This window comes from Schistocerca cancellata, chromosome 7 (assembly GCF_023864275.1).
Source record: "Schistocerca cancellata isolate TAMUIC-IGC-003103 chromosome 7, iqSchCanc2.1, whole genome shotgun sequence".
NCBI lineage: Eukaryota > Metazoa > Arthropoda > Insecta > Orthoptera > Acrididae > Schistocerca > Schistocerca cancellata.
This window is the reverse complement of record NC_064632.1, coordinates 424,157,288-424,174,253: the sequence shown is the minus strand read 5'-3', so window position 1 is coordinate 424,174,253 and position 16,966 is coordinate 424,157,288. Positions and strand designations below refer to the sequence as shown.

General features: G+C 38.9%; 1 protein-coding gene across 2 annotated transcripts in view; it reads left to right on the top strand.

The window, feature by feature from the left end:
- Positions 1–16,966, top strand: part of LOC126092334 (ribosomal oxygenase 1) — a 63,344-nt gene that overhangs the window by 33,446 nt on the left and 12,932 nt on the right. For both annotated transcript variants that reach the window (XM_049907870.1, XM_049907871.1), the window contains exon 6: positions 15,500–15,749. In XM_049907870.1, coding sequence (XP_049763827.1) covers positions 15,500–15,749 — 250 coding nt within the window. The remainder of the gene's footprint in view (positions 1–15,499; positions 15,750–16,966) is intronic.

The window sequence follows — 16,966 nt, the reverse complement described above, 5'->3', positions numbered from 1 at the left end:
TCATTCTGCACTGACCAGCTTTCCCATCATCTTGAGTAGCCTTTCTCTCTGACACATACTCAAGTGGCTATTTCCCATGCACCATCCATTTGCTGACTCCTACCCTATCAGCATGTAAACCCAAATGGCAGCTTCATAAGACCGATTGGTGGCTTTTCACCTCCTTGACGACCTTTGACAAATAACATTTCCCCAGTTGTGATGACCAGGTAGAGTGCCTTATGAATATTTTCCTTTTTGTCACAAAATATTCCATACCTCGCACGTTGTCTTTACTGTGCCATGTCCTGGTCCCCTGGTGGGTTGAGGCATGCTGTGACATGATTCATGCTCAGAGACTCTGCATTTTTAACCGTCATCCCCCTGATGACGAACTGTATTCATTATAAACAGTTGCTTGCACAGTGTTGTCACATTCTTTGGGATTCCTCTTCCGCCATACGGGGCAACCTATGTCAGCTCGCTGGGACCAAGGTTCATTCCCCGATTTCCTGCTAGAACGTAGCAGATGATGTCATGGAGGACCCTATTGCTATATGCCAACACCTTGGGCCACTATTTTGCGGATATTTCGAGCTCCACCTGCTATAACCCCACCTTCCCGGTAAATGTGTAGAGGAGCCTCGGATGATATCCTTCTCCTCTCTGAATCATGAATGCTACAATGGCGCCTTTATTATGAGGGAGCTTGACCATGCTCGCAGTTAATCCCGATCTTCCACTCACAATGTCTACATGCTGATGTTGTAGCACCTCTCTCTTCCTGGCAAGCACTTTCTCCTTCATATGTACAGTCGCAAATGGCACTTTTCCCTGATGCAGGCATGAAGCCACTGTCGTACACATACCTAAGCCCTGTAAAGACAAACTCCTTCCTTCTAGCTATCACCCCATTTCTCTCATCAGCTGTGTTTGTGAGATGATGGAACGTATGATTCACTGTCGGCTGGTATGGTGGCTTCAGTAACACAGTGTATCAACCACTGCACAATGTGCATCTTATGCATGTCGTTCTGCAGTTCACCATCTCATCACTTTGTAAATCCATGTCATGAATGGTTCTCTGCCGAAATACCAGACTGTGGCCATATTTTTTGATTTGCAGAAAGCCTAAGACAACTGCTCAAGGACTGATATCCTCCATACTCTATACACAAAATATCCTCTGTACTCTGTACACAGGGAGCTTCCAAAGCCACCTGCCCATTACCTTCACAAACTTTTAAAAGACCAGCCTTATTGGACATCTTTATCCAAGGGAATGGAGTGCCTCAAGACTCTGTACTGGAACATTGTTCTCTTTACTACAGCCATTGACCCTATTATGGCCTCTACCCCGCCAGGCATCGCTGGCTCCCATTTTGTGGACAACTTTACAATCTATTGCAGTTCTCCATGGACTTGTCTTTGAATGGTGTCTTCAGTGAAGTCTCGATCTACTTTACTTGTGGAGAGTCGACAATGGCTTTCGCTTTTCCACTGACAGAACAGGAAATGAAGCTGCTGTCTTGCTGCCAAGGTTGTAGTGCTCCTCCCTCAGCCTGCTAGTTCTTCCATTCCTTCAGATGACCGCCGTGTCGCCATCTGTTGGCAGATGGTGTCACTTTGGCATCACTACTGGTCTTCTCTTCATGGGAACAAGCTACGGGGGATTAAACCTCTCCCAATGGCTTGGCTGACCACCTCTCGGCCCTCAAGTCACAAGGAGACCATTTTAGCTAATTTGCGTATTGGGCAGTCTTTTCAGCCATAACAATTTAAGTGGTGATCCCCCACCACTTTGTGCTCATTGTCATCAATATTTCACAGTTCGCCGTATCCTGACCCAGTGCTCTTTTTTTATCCACTTACATTTCAGTGTGTGTTTGCCGGCTGAGTCACCTGCTGTTTCAGTGATCAACATGCAGGCTGTCCATTGCATTTTACTTTTTATCCATTCTAGCAATATGGCAAAGGACATTTAATTTTTGGTTTTACTTATTGGCATTGTAAGGTTATAACATAGGTGCTTATGGCCTCAGTTGCCTAAAAGAAAAAAAGAAAAATGTATTTTCCCAATCACAACATTCGTCCACAATGTCACCAATGGCATTCAGTCTAGTGGTGGTAAATGGTCATAATGTTTTGGCTCATCCGTTTGTCTCCAATGACAATATCCTTGTTTCTTTATTCCTCCTGTACATTGCAAAGTGTAAGGTCACAAGTGTTCCTATGACTGTTTACGTTGAATAAAGTGGAACTAATTGCAGTGCAATCCCTTGTTGAAATTTTTTATAATATTGTGATCATCACGCTCGTCCAGTACTTTCCATATTTTCTGGCCTTGTGTTTCAGTTTTGGGGGAATGCTTTTCTGAAAATGGTACCTGTCTTGTTTTGCAGGTTAAGATCATGAGAGTCACTTTATGTACCAGTGTCCAATGATTTTAATAACACTGATGTTAATTCGCTCACTTTTGCTGAATTCTTTTGGCTCAGATCATTACATTCTCTTCCAGTCTTTGACCATTTTATTGAATCACTATTTCTTCCATGTAAATGTCCTTTTCCTCTAGCAAGCTTTCTTGGTAGCTCACCTCAGTCCTACAGACTTTTTGTGTGCTAGTACTAATTGCCTCAGACTCCAGTGTCCATGCTGAACAGAGGTTTTCTGTATAGTTTAACACCTTTAAATTAATTTTTGAGAAACAGTCTGTGTACATTGTTAATTCTGTCAATTACAATATCTGTTTCACTTTCTTTACAGCTCCCTGAAAACTATTCCAGCTATGTTTATTTCTGATTCCTGTTGATCTCATTTCCAAGTAATCTGTGCTGCAGGATTTAGATTGTGTTCTTTGCTTTCTTCTAGTTTCTTATAAAATTGAGAATGGAATATCCATGATTTCTTTCTGTCCTTCTGTGGTTTCTGTACCAGTGGATTTATTTGACCTAAATTGTTCCCATCTGTATTATTTTCCACTCTTCTGCTATGGTTTTACTTGGCTCATTGGTCTTTGCCTCAAAGCATTCCCATTTCATCACAATCCTTTTTGAGTTTAAAATATAACTCTTTGTAATGATGTTCAAGTTTGGGTGGAATTCAAGTAATCAAAAAAGTAGTCCAAATTGAGATATGAAGTTCCCATATAAGTGAGCATTGTGCTGAAATTGAGGAACAGCCACAAACTAGCCATTGTCATGGTGCAACATGATACACATAAGACCTGGTCAGCCCCGGTCTTCAACTGCCAATCTCTTTTCTAGACAGTCGGTAGAACACCAATCTCGAATGCATAAAAAAGGACTTTGTCTGAAAGCTAAAAATATTTCTAGTGTTCTTTTTCTTTGTACCTTTCTGTGACTCAACTACTCATCTGTGGTGTGCAGCCTTTCCATACTGTTGTTATTCCCTTATGGACTTTCCAGTGCAAGAAACCAATGAGGCAGTTTAAAGTTCAGTCCCAGGAATAAGACATCTGTGTTTGACAAAGCTGAATTTTCAAGATAGAATTGGAGCAAATATCCATTTTTGCTACTAGTGAGTTGAAGGCTGTTTCTGACCTTGGCCAAGTGCAAGCAACCGTATATGCCAGGCTATTATCTTTAAACAAGGCTATGTAGACATTTCAGAACAGAAGTACATGATGAATAGCAGAATTAAGTCCATGCAACTGGGGACTCAGATGGAGCATTCCTCTTGTGCTGTCTGTTGAGTTCTCAGTTGATAAATAGATAAAGGTGCTCTTATTGAGAGAGGGGAGCTGTGAGAGAAGGTAGTGATGTCCAAATAAGTGACCCATTAGGTATCACAAATGGGGCTGAAGATTGGAACTGATACCTAACTTCAAGCCACTATCCTGTTTTCCTTTGCTCAAAGTTGATAATGACAACCAGTTCTGTTGCCTATCCTACAAAATCAGAGGGCAGTTGAGTATGAGGTTGTTTGCATGCTTGAGGCCCCCACCTACACCCAGAGCATGTCCTCTTGTGACAGTGAGGGGCAGCACCAGAGTGGCACGTATGTGGATATGTGATACTATGTCTCCCATACTCAATCCTGCAATGTCCAAGAATGAAGGGTAACTTGGGTACGACTTCAGGGCTGATAGTGGGTGGGCCAGGCCAATTCAAATCCTGTGTTACCCTCAACCTGTGGGTTCTTTGATAGTGCTACATCCTCAGGGTACTCCATGCTCATCTTTTAGCAGTTTTATGATTACCAGGTGTGACTAAACATGCTCCTCTTTTGAATATGGATTTTTTTTAAGTGACAGCCAACAGACAATTACCCAAGATGAGCTATTTATAAAACTATTTAAATTGTTTGGACTATTGTCTCATATGACATTCAGGGGGAGGGAGGGGAAAAAATCGGTTGTTTCTGTTTAAAATTCTGTCTACATTCTCTAATTGTGCTTGAATCCATATTAAGTCTTAGTTCCCCATGAAAAAGTCCAAAGAAACTGTGTAAAAGTTGTTTAAGCAAGTTTTTAAAATCACAGTATTGTCTTTACTGTGTACAGTTTTTGTCTCCAAAGTGAGCAATGATGACTCATAAAACTGAATGCTATTGAGGCCAGGTGAAACAGTTCCTGATATGGCACTGTAAAATTTTGATAGCAGTGCATAGTGTGAGTGTGATCTTGATAATAAGACTCTTTTTAGAACTTTGTAAAGTAGCTATGGAATGCAGTACTATGGCAACATTCTTCCTTTGGGTAATATATCACTAGGGACCTGAAAAAATCTCATTTGCAATAAACTTGGATATAGATGCAAGTTCTGCCTCAAAATGCAAGAATGCGAGTTTACCTAATAAACAATCAAAAATCCAGGGTGGAATGTAACAATGTTAGTATTTCAATCTATCTCTGATAAAACAATTCATCTGGATACAGGCTGCTATGAAATAGCATTTATTAGGTAAAGGACAGTTGTTACCATATAGCAGAGATGCTGAGTCGCAGACAGGCACAACAGAAAGACTGTCAGAAAGTGAGCTTTCAACCAACAAGGTGTTTGTTGAAAATAGACCCCCCCCCCCCCCACACACACACACACACACACACACACACACACACACACACACACTCTCACACTGTGGTCACGTGTGTGTGTGTGTGTGTGTGTGTGTGTGTGTGTGTGTGTTTATTTTCAAGAAAGGCCTTGTTCACCAAAAGTTCACGTTCAGACAGTCTTTTTGTTGTGCCTATCTGCGACAGCATCTCCACTATATGGTGAGTAACTATCCTTTACATAATAAATGCTATTTCATAGCAGACTGTATCCAGATGAATTATTTTATCAAGGATAGTTTGAAATACTTCTATTCTCTGTGTATAAATATCAAAAAAGTAACCAGTTTTCAGATACTTGTATTGACATGTCATCTGCCAAAGCCCAATTCTGAAAGAAAATGTGTGTAAGATCGCAAAATAAAGAGCACACCTGTACATAAACACAGTGATGTATTACTGAGTCATTAAATTATGCTCTGATGCCACATCAGCTGTGGCCATTGAATAATCAATATAGGCACCCTCACATGCTCAATAATTACTACACAATATACTGTACCATGTGAGGGCAATATTGTGCAATGCATGTCAGTTGCGTCACCAAGGAAAATTGTGTTTGCTCCAAACAAATTTCCGCAAATAACTGAGAAAAGGAAATGACAAAGATTAGAAAGTGGACTGCAAAATGTATAGAAAAGCACCGGGTCATACTGTGGAGAGATTAAGTTCACGATTAATCTGAAAATGCCAGATACCTCATTGTCCGCAACAGCAGAGGAAATTGTAGATCATGATGTTCTGACAGTTAGCAGAAATGTCTGCTTTCTTGAAACTGTTGTTACAGCACAGGCATAAGATCATGCAAGTTATCAATCAGCACAGTTGTTACAACAGAGAAATACATAGAAAATGGTATACATGCAGAATAATTTATACAGTTCACTTGTTTAATTTTTAATTAATTGTTGGGGTTATGATTCTTTGCTGCCGTGAGTGTGTTCCTGGTCCATTGAAATGTTCACAGAAAGCTTCTCAGACTTGTTCACTCGTTCTGCATAATTTCTCCTGTGTATTGCAAGGCATAATATTGTGCCCTTCTTGGCCTTGTAATTTCACAAAATACATCGACACAGCATTATCATGTCAATAATTTGAGCCTGCAAGGGCCCTTAAGATACATGTCAAGTATGGCTATGTGGGGCTCAGCTGTGGGATCTCTACCTGTGTGAGAATAACAATGTGACTGACAACTAGCCATGAAAAAGTGAAAAAGGACGGTGGTTATGATTCACTGATATCCTATACCAAAATGGTCACGGTAGCATAAGATGTAAAATTTAGTACTGAAGTCCACTGAAAGTTTACCATTAATCAGCAGTGATAAGTTTCCCTTGCCAGATCTTAATAGCCTTATCACTCTGCTTCTCATTTTGGCTATTAGCTGCAGACATTCTTGTGCATATTATAAAGAAGTTAACAAATAGAAGCAAAGCACAGATGAAAGCTAATCACAACAGTTGCTGTGCATTAGCAGCCATAATTGTCATCCACAGAGTGATATTACAAGGGCGAAGCTTACTGGGAGGTGATGTCCAAAGCATTGTGTATCTCTCCAACTCATTTGTAGACTACTACCGAGTTTTGTGGTCTCAGAGTTTTACAAAAGTAAGTTGTGTGAGTGGACCCTCAAAAATTGTGGCATTTTCAGGAAAAAAATAAAGCTAAATGTTTGTGACAAGCAAGGATGTAATTATCATTGCTGCACATTTCAATCACATTTTGAACTTTCAGTTTTTAATGAGACTAAAGTTACAAAATAGAACAAATACTCTCCTGGGAGAGAACAATCTTGTATGTAAACAACATTGAATATTGTAGGATATACCTCTGTTACAAAAACAAGAAAGTCCTAGAATCTTTCAGAAATGTAAAGATGTATGAAAAAATATTTGAGTATAGCACAACACACAACTACATGTGGCTTCGTAATTCCATATCTCTAATCGCACACCACTGTGAACACACACAACACGCATCAACAGCGTGTTTCACCATAGAATATCCAGAAGGTTTTTGGTGCTGATGTGTCATTAACTGACATCTAATTAGAAGAAATAGTACCATGAGTGACATGCTTGTGATAAATCTACAATGTATAGTTACCTTGAAATGGCACACTGTTATGGCACACAAGTTATAACATGAAAATAACGATATCCAATAAGTAGGTTCTTCATTAAATGAGTGCTATTGATTTTAGTGTTTGTATTTAGTTTTACGGAAGCATGTCATTTTGACATCACTTCACAAGAAGCATTAAGTGGCACTAGTTTCCTCTGCTACAGCAATGAGGAACAAACAGATAATGTGACCAAGCTCGTTCTCTGGCCAATTGTTGCTATGATAGCTGTCGTGTAAACAACTAGCTGCCTGATTGAGGTATAGCATTCTAAAACAAATGAATACATATCTTTGCTAGTATGCATGAAAACATGGCAGGTTTAGGGTTGGAGAGGGATGTTTTGAACTATGATTCTGAAAGATACCATTACCATGGAAGTAGAAAAGGACAAAAAACTACCACTTCTAGATGTGCTGGTCACAATGGATGGTGAAAACCTGAGGCACAATGTGTATCAAAAACAGACATACACAGACCGATACCTGCATAAACTATCAAATCACCACCTGAGCCAGAAAAAGAGTAAAATTAATACACTCGTAACATGAGCAAGGTGACTAGGTGAGCCGCAGCACCTCAGATGCGAAATACAACACTTGGAAAATGGTCTGTGGTGCAATGAGTATGCCACAAGTTATATTAGAAGTATAACAGCCAAACACTTGGTGAAGTGAGAAAACAGAAGGAAAAAAAAGTTCGGGTATGGCCTTTCTGCCAGTGATGGATGGAATCGGCCATATATTGCGCAAACATGTCGTAAAGACTATTCCCAAATCAACAAAGATCAAAGAGTGTCTCAAATCGGCAAAGGAGAAAAGAGACCCACTTGCAGTGTTGGGAATATATTGCATACCATGCACATGTGGAAAATTTTATTGGAATGACTAGACGATCAGTTAACACCAGAATCATGGAACATAAGTGACACTGCTGATTGGGGCAGGTGGAGAAATCAGCTGCTGCAGGGCACCAACCACATAGTAAAATTCACTGAGGTGGAAGTTCTGGCAGTAGAGAACAACTATCACACCTCTTTGTTCAGAGAAGCTATAGAAATACACGAACACAAGAATAGCTTCAACAAGTAAGTAGAAAGCCTCAAGGTAAATGGATCCTGGCTTCCTGTGCTGCAGCGTATAACCATTACAGGTAGGAAGAGAACCACGCCGGAAATGACTGAGAGAAACACTTGGACTTGGTGTGTCAGATGCCTATAGTCTGCGGCTGCTAGCTCGACTCCAGTCCACAACCAGAAATGGAAGGTGAAACTTCGACAATGCCAGCCACTCATGGTGGCAAAATGTTGGAAAAATTGATTAGACAAACGTCGGCCGAAGAACCCGAGACAGAAGCCAACAGGCCGTTTGTCAACAAGTGGCCACGGAAGCCTTAACTATTTTGTATACCAGTAGAGGTTGTGTCTGAACTATATCATTTATGTCACTGCCAACCTCAGCAAACAGTCAACCTGTAACCGTTACCAAGTGCTTTGTGCACTCCATTTTGCCATGGGTTGTGCATTGCTTGTTGTTTTGTTATTTCAAGTTCAATGCTCATGACACCAGAAGGGATCAGTGATCCCTATGGCAATGTGTCGACTCTGCTTTCACAGAAAAATAGAATGTGATTTTAGGCCAGCCGGCCTGCGAGAGGGAGGCTGGATTTGTTCTCCCGCGCTGCTCCTCTCACTTCAGACGATCAAAATACTCATTTGTTTACATTTGTGGCTGACTGCCATGTTATAGTGTCTGCACTTAAAGTGACCAGAAAACAAAATTAATCAACATTCTTCAACCAGCTGAGGATAAAAGTCTGCTTCTCAACAGGAACACTCAGTTGTCAAAACCTTAAGTAGAGCCTAAAGTAGACGAAAAGCAAAGACAATTTTGGAAAAAGCTCTTGAAGATTTAACAAAAGCAAACATTCCACTTATTATAAAGATGAAAACTGTTTAGCCTCTTTCACTGTTAGTTTTTTACCTCCAATCATTTTTTATGGCCAGTTTCATCTTCAGGCACACAGAATGACAATTTTTTGAATTTATACCCTCAATTATATACAAAAAATGCTAATTTTGCCAAAAATAGAAGCTATATTTTCAGGTCCCTATATCAGCAGTTGAAATTATTCCTAATTGGAAAAGGTTTATAAGGAGTCAGTTCTGTCATATTCATCATTTAAAAATAAGATATTCACCTGATAAATGTCCCATAATGGTAACCAGAGATGGAAATATCAACATAGTGCACAATATTCTGTTGGAAAATGGGCAATTAAAGTTGTATGCAGTAGACGACATCACCTACATATCAAGATAAAGATTACAATACATTTTGCATGGTGGATTAACTAAGAGGAAGCATCACGCATGGTGGGCACTGCTTCGTTGCGTGATGACCAAGAACAAATGTTTATGCTATTTGTAGAAGAATCCAGTCGTATTTGTAATTTGAAATGTTACTGTGGTAGATATGCTGGTCTACTGCTTCGCGTTAAAAGGAACTTGTGATACTAACGGTTCATGAAAGCCAGTCGCTCTGTGCCAGAAAATGAGTAGTAGATTTCATTTGTCAAAAAAGATGGCTGGTGTTTTCTGGGATGCTTTAGAATCTTTGTTGTTTACCTTGCAGTGCCTAAAACAAGTGGCAGATACTATAAAAATGTTTCCAACTATGTTCATTAAAAAGTTCAATGGAAGGCATCTGCATTGCATTAGAAAGAACACAAAAATCATCATTAATGATAGCAATTAAGATACCTCACCATTTAAAATACTGAGAATTTGAAATAAAAGTTGTTGGGGACATCCAGTCTATTCACTTGACTTGGCACTTACTGCTTTCCAGCTATTATTAAGCTGAAGAACTTGTCAGCTGTATGGGGGTATTTGTAAATGGCTTTAATACAAGTGTAGCAAGCACAATTTATTTGATGTTGTATGTTCCTTAGATTCATAGTGAATTCATACAGTGTCCTAAAAATAAACTACTCTTTGTGTTCACAAAATACTACTAATAATGTAAAGTCATTCTTAGTGCCAGCCTATGTAATCTCTGAAAACCTGTTCAGGGTGATGTGGGTGGTGTGTGCCTAAGTGACCCAGCCCAAATTGGCAGCTTCTGCTCATTTCAGTTATGGTTTACGTGTGATAATATGGGCTACTTAGAATCTTTCCTTAGTAGAAAGTGCTTGTAAGGGGATAATGATAAGCTACATGTGTGTTTGGAGTCATGCCAAACTCAAAGAACCTCACAGAGTTCAGTCATTGTTATCCTTATTCAGGTTTGGAAAAATTGGGCTTTCTGTGTATGTCACCAGTCCATCATTACCACAAACTCTGGACATGCTTCAGTGATCACTGCATATCTGACACAGTCATGTAATATTTTGTCACAGGGAAGCTAGATGTATGCCTACACTGTAAGTATATTACAAACCTTTAAGAAAGTATTATATTAAAAAAGGAACTCAACCTCAGAATAAGCTACATTCTGATATAGTGCCATACGTGACCCATCATAGCCCCAAATGTTGCATCCTTGTTGGTTTAGGCTTACTCAAGTATGCGTGGATTTACCATTGGTAGCTTATATATCTCTCATTTCTGTAACATCAACAGAGTCTACTGTTCCAAACAGTAACATATCAAAAGTGTTTACTATTATTACACGAGAGTAGAGTTTTTTGGGGAAAAAGCAATCTTTCTACATTTGGAAAGTGTTAGTGGCACATGCTCACTTGGAGGTTATATGAAAGTACATAATAAAGAAAGTTTTCAAGTTATATGATATTGTCTCCTCCTGCCACAGCAACAGGGCAAGGATGTGTGATTCTAATGGATATAGGACCATATAAGAAGTTTTGAAAATCATTGGGAGGAGTGACAACCAAATGACCATTCAAGTTGGTTTGTAGAATCTGCAAGTATGGAGACATATCATCAGGTTTCTGGAAAAAATCTCGAATGTAGCAAGAACGTTATATAGTCAATAACCTCTTGTCATGGAATGAAAGAAAAAAATTTTATCTTACTTCGATAGGCACAGAACTCATATTCAGCAAGTTTTGTCTTCAGATCGCATGGAAAATCCTTTGTAGAAGGGATAACTGCACCTATTAGATGAAACTTCATTTTGTACAATTCCCAAGCAAGTTGAGGACTTTTGTAGAACCTGTTAGGGGAAAATATGATAGTGTGACCCACCTGCACAGGCTTGCAATTAATGTGCCAAATGAGGTACTATTCACTTTGCAAAATGTAAATAGGATGAATTAAACTTTCTGTAATTGTCTTTCCATAATATGGAATGTGACAAAAAACTTAAACCTTTTCTGAATCGTACAGACATTCTATATAGGCAGGTGATAGTGAAGAAACTTGTAAATGATATCTAGGAATAATTTCTGTAATTATCAGTGTGACTGAAACAGCAGGAGGTGTAATTTGTTATAATAGGCCAGTAGAGCAAAATTAAAAAAAGTAGATGAATCTGAAGTAATTGCTACCAAATCCTTTAGTGTTTTAATGCCTCCATTTGTGCTCCAATATGACTATGTGAGTTTTCGCCCTTGGCAGAGTTGTGCTTAAGTGGTAGAGGGTAAAAATGTTCCCCCAGAAGGGATATTTTTGCAGTTTTATGGTTATGTCTTGTGAAGAACTCACAATATCAAAAGCATGGTCCTATTAAAATTGGTAGGGCATTAAATTCTGCATTGAGTGAGACCAGATACATATTTTGTGGATCACCTGTTCCCATACTAGTGCTCATCAAAGTTGGACAAATATTACATATTTATGAAAAATTTTCATTTTAACTTCTGCTCTTTGGCAATATCATCTGAACTAACCCATCTATCAGTGGTCTTTACAAAAGTTACAGAGAAATAAATTCTGTGTTCAATGAGCCAAAAGTGAATTTTTTGGACCACCTGTTTTTGTACAGCTCCACCTTATACTTGGACCATTTCCTATCATCAATGAAGACTGTTTAAACTGTAGTTCTTCAATAAGTATTATTTACCATGTATTAAGCATAGCTGTAGCACTCCATGGTACTTGCATTGTACTTAGTAAATATAATAATACAATAAACTATTAAAATTTTAGCATATATGAAAAGATAATATTAAAAAATGGTTTTGTATAGAATGTGATGAGATCTATTCAATTGATGTGAAGATGGAGGCAGAGAAAGAAACATAATTATTGACATCAATTAGTGATCGTATTTTGTAGTAATAAAAATTGTAGTTAAAGATATGAAGATGAAAAGGGAAAAAAATAGGTAAGTACACAAATTTCACAGGTGTCGATGTTTGACTGTCGTTGCACCACTGGATTCCTCAAAGTCTGTAATTTCCTACTCGGAGTCTGTCGCCCAATCACTCAGTTCCTGAAGGTCTGTAATTTTCGCTGCCCCATACATGCAGTCCAATGTCTGGTTCATCAATTTCATCTGGTTTGGAGGGAATTTGACAGGAATTCCCCTTGTAGTTGGTACAAATCAGTGAGCACTTAATCCCAGCCTTCCAACATCCACAACCACCTGCACACCCATTGTTGCATTTGCAGAAATTTGTGGAGAGAAGAGACTGTGGAGTTGGCACCTTGTAGGTAGGAAAGGGTTCAAGACCAAACTCTGAAGCCTCCCATCCGCAGAGAAATGAATTCATATGGTTCCTAACCACATGTGCACTTGTGGGTAAGTTCTCAAGCAATGTTGGCGGGCTGCTTCCGCTGTTGGTGGTAGGGATACCAGATTGAACTTGGATTTCTCGAGATCTTTGGAAAACAGGTCGAATCGCAATTTATCTAAAATACCTCCTGCCCTACCTCCATAGAGGGTTGTTAGTCTTAGCCCAGCTTTGGCAATAACTTCAGGTCAAGTGTTGTGCTCAGAGAAAAGTTTGATTTCTTTTGGAAGACATTTATTTTCAACCAACAGCTTAACTACCTTCTTTGCCCTACTTGAAGAATGCTGAGGTCATACCACATCCACTCATGGTGTGGAGAAATATAAGTGGCCTTCTGATGTTGTCTCCCAGTTTGAAGCTTTTGCGACCAAATACTTGTTGTACCTCTTTCAGGTTTTGCGAAATATTTTTGTTGATGGTGTGGCTAGGGCATTGAGCATGATGAGAAGTCTGCATCCTCATCAACTGTCACAACTGTCTCATGCTCCTGTGCTGTGATACCTCAGGGGCTGTGGCAGAGTTAGGTGGTCTGTGTCTTCTTTGGCTTGCTTTACTGAGAAGCCTTCACCTTCAGGCCTCTCGATAAGCAAGTTAATGAGAAGCACTTTATTTCTATCATTGGAAAGGAATTGCTCCTGCGACATGGTCAGCATCATTAACTCGATAAAGATGATCTCAGGAGTAGTGTGTCTTTGGCTTTGACAGAGATGCTCAGCTTATTTGATGCTCTTGGTGGGCAGGTCTTCTGGGTAGCCCTCAAACACCACACTTGTCGCACTTCGTTTGTAGTATCTTTATAGGTAGTCAACATATTTGGTTAAGATTAATTGGAATGTTTCACCATTGTTCCGCACAACTCTGTGGAGAAGAAGTCCATCATTGATGACAAAAGCTGCTCCTTCCACATTTACCTCATTCAGTGGTGTCATATAACACTGACTTGGAAGTTTTACTCAGTCCCACTGCATCAAACAGAGAGAGGGAATAGGGTGTTAGCTCATGACCGAAGAATTCTTTAAGCTATTCATTGGTTTTCTTGAGGAGTACTATCTAATGGAATACTGTTTCAGTGTTCACTGGTACATTCCCCAATCAATGGTCACCTGAGATTTGAATCATTGTTTTTTGCTTTTTCTTTTTTCCTTTTTTTAATATAAAAACTTTTCAAAGGTTTGGCCAACCAGGTTGAACATTGAGGAATTACCAATTTCAAAGGCTCTTTGGCAGTTGATTGAGTCATCCCTGACAATTCCTGTACTGATGGACATAACAAAATTAGTTACAGGGGGAGGATCCTGGGATTGAAACCACTCAATAGCATTCCTCACATCAACATGTTGCTTTGAGGTCGTGAGTGATACGGCACAAAACTCTTCCACCTGCCGAGTCACAGTAGTAACAGTTGGCATGGTCAGAATCCACCTACTCAGAGTACTGTCTGAAATGCTGCGACCATGACTGGGCCCTCTGGTACCTTACAGTGAGTGCATTAGGGCTGCCCATCATAATGTAGACCATAACCCACTCCAGACCTTCTGATGGAAACCACCTGTTGAGTGCAAACTGTGTACAGTCTTCCTGAGATATTTACTTTTCAAGGCCCATCATGTCTTGTGAATAGATCTTCGCAGATTTAGCATACAGGAAAAGCCCACTGGCCTGAAAATAGGGTAGCATTTTCTTATCAGTGGTGAAGTGCAGTTCCCAGTTGCCACTCCACTCAGCCTGGATGAATTGCTTCATCAGAGTAGTCATGTCAAAGTAGAGAGTCCATTCAGCTCCAGCTCTTAAAGTTCCTGTGCAAATATCTGCTTCAAAGTTTCATGATCAAGGGCTTCCAAAGGACTTGTTGAGATAGACCTCTCTTCAAGGTGCTGATCTCTTCTCTCATTGTCATTCATTCTTGTGAGAATCACACGTTTTACCCTTTGCCTGACTTCAGTATTAAACAGGCTGCAACAAAACAATTCCCCATTCTTCATTACAACCTATACAATCAATGTGAGTTGGTCCAAATTTAAGGTGGAGCTATATGGAAACAAGCAGTCCAAAAAAAATCCCATTTCGTCTAGTTGAATGCAGAATTTACTCCTCTGTAACTTTCATAAGAACCACTTTATTGATAGGTGGGTTAGTTCTGATGATGTTACCAAAAAGTAGAAGTTAAAACGAAAATTTTTCATAAATATATAAAATTTGTACAACTATGATGAGCACTAGTGTGGGAACAGTGGTCCAAAAACTATACATCTGGTCTCATTCAATGCAGAATTTAATGTCCTACAACTTTTAATGTATTCTTTATGAGATAAACCATAAAACCTCAAAAATACCCCTCTTCGGGGCACTTTTTTACCCCCCCCCCCCCCCCTTTCCCCCATCCCAACCATTTAAACACATCTCTGCCAAGGTAGGAAATCTAGGATAGTCAAATTGGGCCAAAAATGCAGTCATTAAAACAATCAAGCCTTTTGTGGCAATTATTCTTTATTTGGACTTAAAGCCTACTGGCCTATTAGTGTATTTTTTAAGTGACTGATTCTCTTGTGACAATGTGTAACATGAAATGCTCCATAACCCTGAAAGTTCTCCTTCATGATGAGATTTATATGTTGATATTGCAGATGCTGCCTGCAGCACTTAGCGTTGCTACTGAGGAAACTGTAGATTTTCGGCGCGGCTTACCAGTTGATTATCTGCAGTATATGGGAGTTGCACACAGCGATAAAACTGGAGATGAACGTAGAGAAGCTTTCATAACACAGCTGCATCAGCTGTTTGATAAATTGTGGGAACATTTGCCCATTGATGCAGCTGTTGATCAGATGGCAAAGGAGTTCATGCATGATGCATTTCCTCCTGTTCTAACAGAAGGTGAAGTTCTAGTCCACACATCATTGATGATTCATTCATTCATTGCGCTTGTCTTACAGTGTGGTCTATTACCAGATCACAAGATATGATGATAAGTCAGCTTTGTGTTGTCGTGAATACAGTTTATCAGCTGTTGACATAACTTTTCTCTATAAATACTTCTATTGCAAAGTGTTTTAGTAAGTAAACAAATATCTTGTTGCCATTTTTTATGTTTTCCACTGTTGTTAAGTTGCTTCTGTACTCTTGGAATGTGATTCATCTAATGCACCTTAATAAAGGCTGTTTTAATTTTGCTGTACACATTTTACATCATTTTATCTGTGAAGCATCTGCAGGTGCCTGTAATACAGTTTGTTCATGTGTATAATATTTGTTACATCATAATTATAGATTTGTTACTACATTACAGTTTTTTGTTATTCTGTTGTAGTTAGGTGAGAAACAACTTTTTGTAGCACAAGTTTTGTTCTGTTAAACTAATATTTGTTTCATAAAATGCTGAAAATTGGACATCTTGGGTACACAGACCACCTAAGTACAACTCCAGGGCGACACATATGCACTAATAAGATCACAGATTGTAAGAAATTATAAATATTAATTTAACTTCACAAAACTTGTGCAACAAAAAGTGGTTTTCACCTAACAACAAAAGAATAAGAAAAAAACTGTAATAAAGTGACAAGTCTGTAATTATTATGGAACACAAATATTATATACAAACTGTATTACAGGTCACAGAAGATGCTTCATAAATAAAAAGAAATGAAACATGTATGGCACAATAAAAAAAGCTTTTCATTTAGTTGCATTAGATGAACCACATTCCAAAAATAACTTCTGTCCACAAAAAACTACTAGATTTCATTTTATAACAAACTGAAATACTCAGTGGTAAGCTGATCAGCATTTGTAGTTAGACTTGCCTTGCACTTACAAACTACTTTCAATTTGTTAACATGCTACTATTTTGCATACTTTCAATCCTTGCTCTTTCACAGAATAATTTTCTAGCTAAATGCTGCACAAGCCAGTAGAGTACCTATTCTGCAAAAATTAATGAGAAGAATATTGTTTAAAGTCAATAATGGACTTGAAGAGGTGTCTTCAAGAACATCGTGATTTGAAAATGACATGCTATTGTTTATTTTTTAATACAATTTGTTGCTAATAGTGAGTTAGTATCATATAATCTGTTGCATACAATCACAACA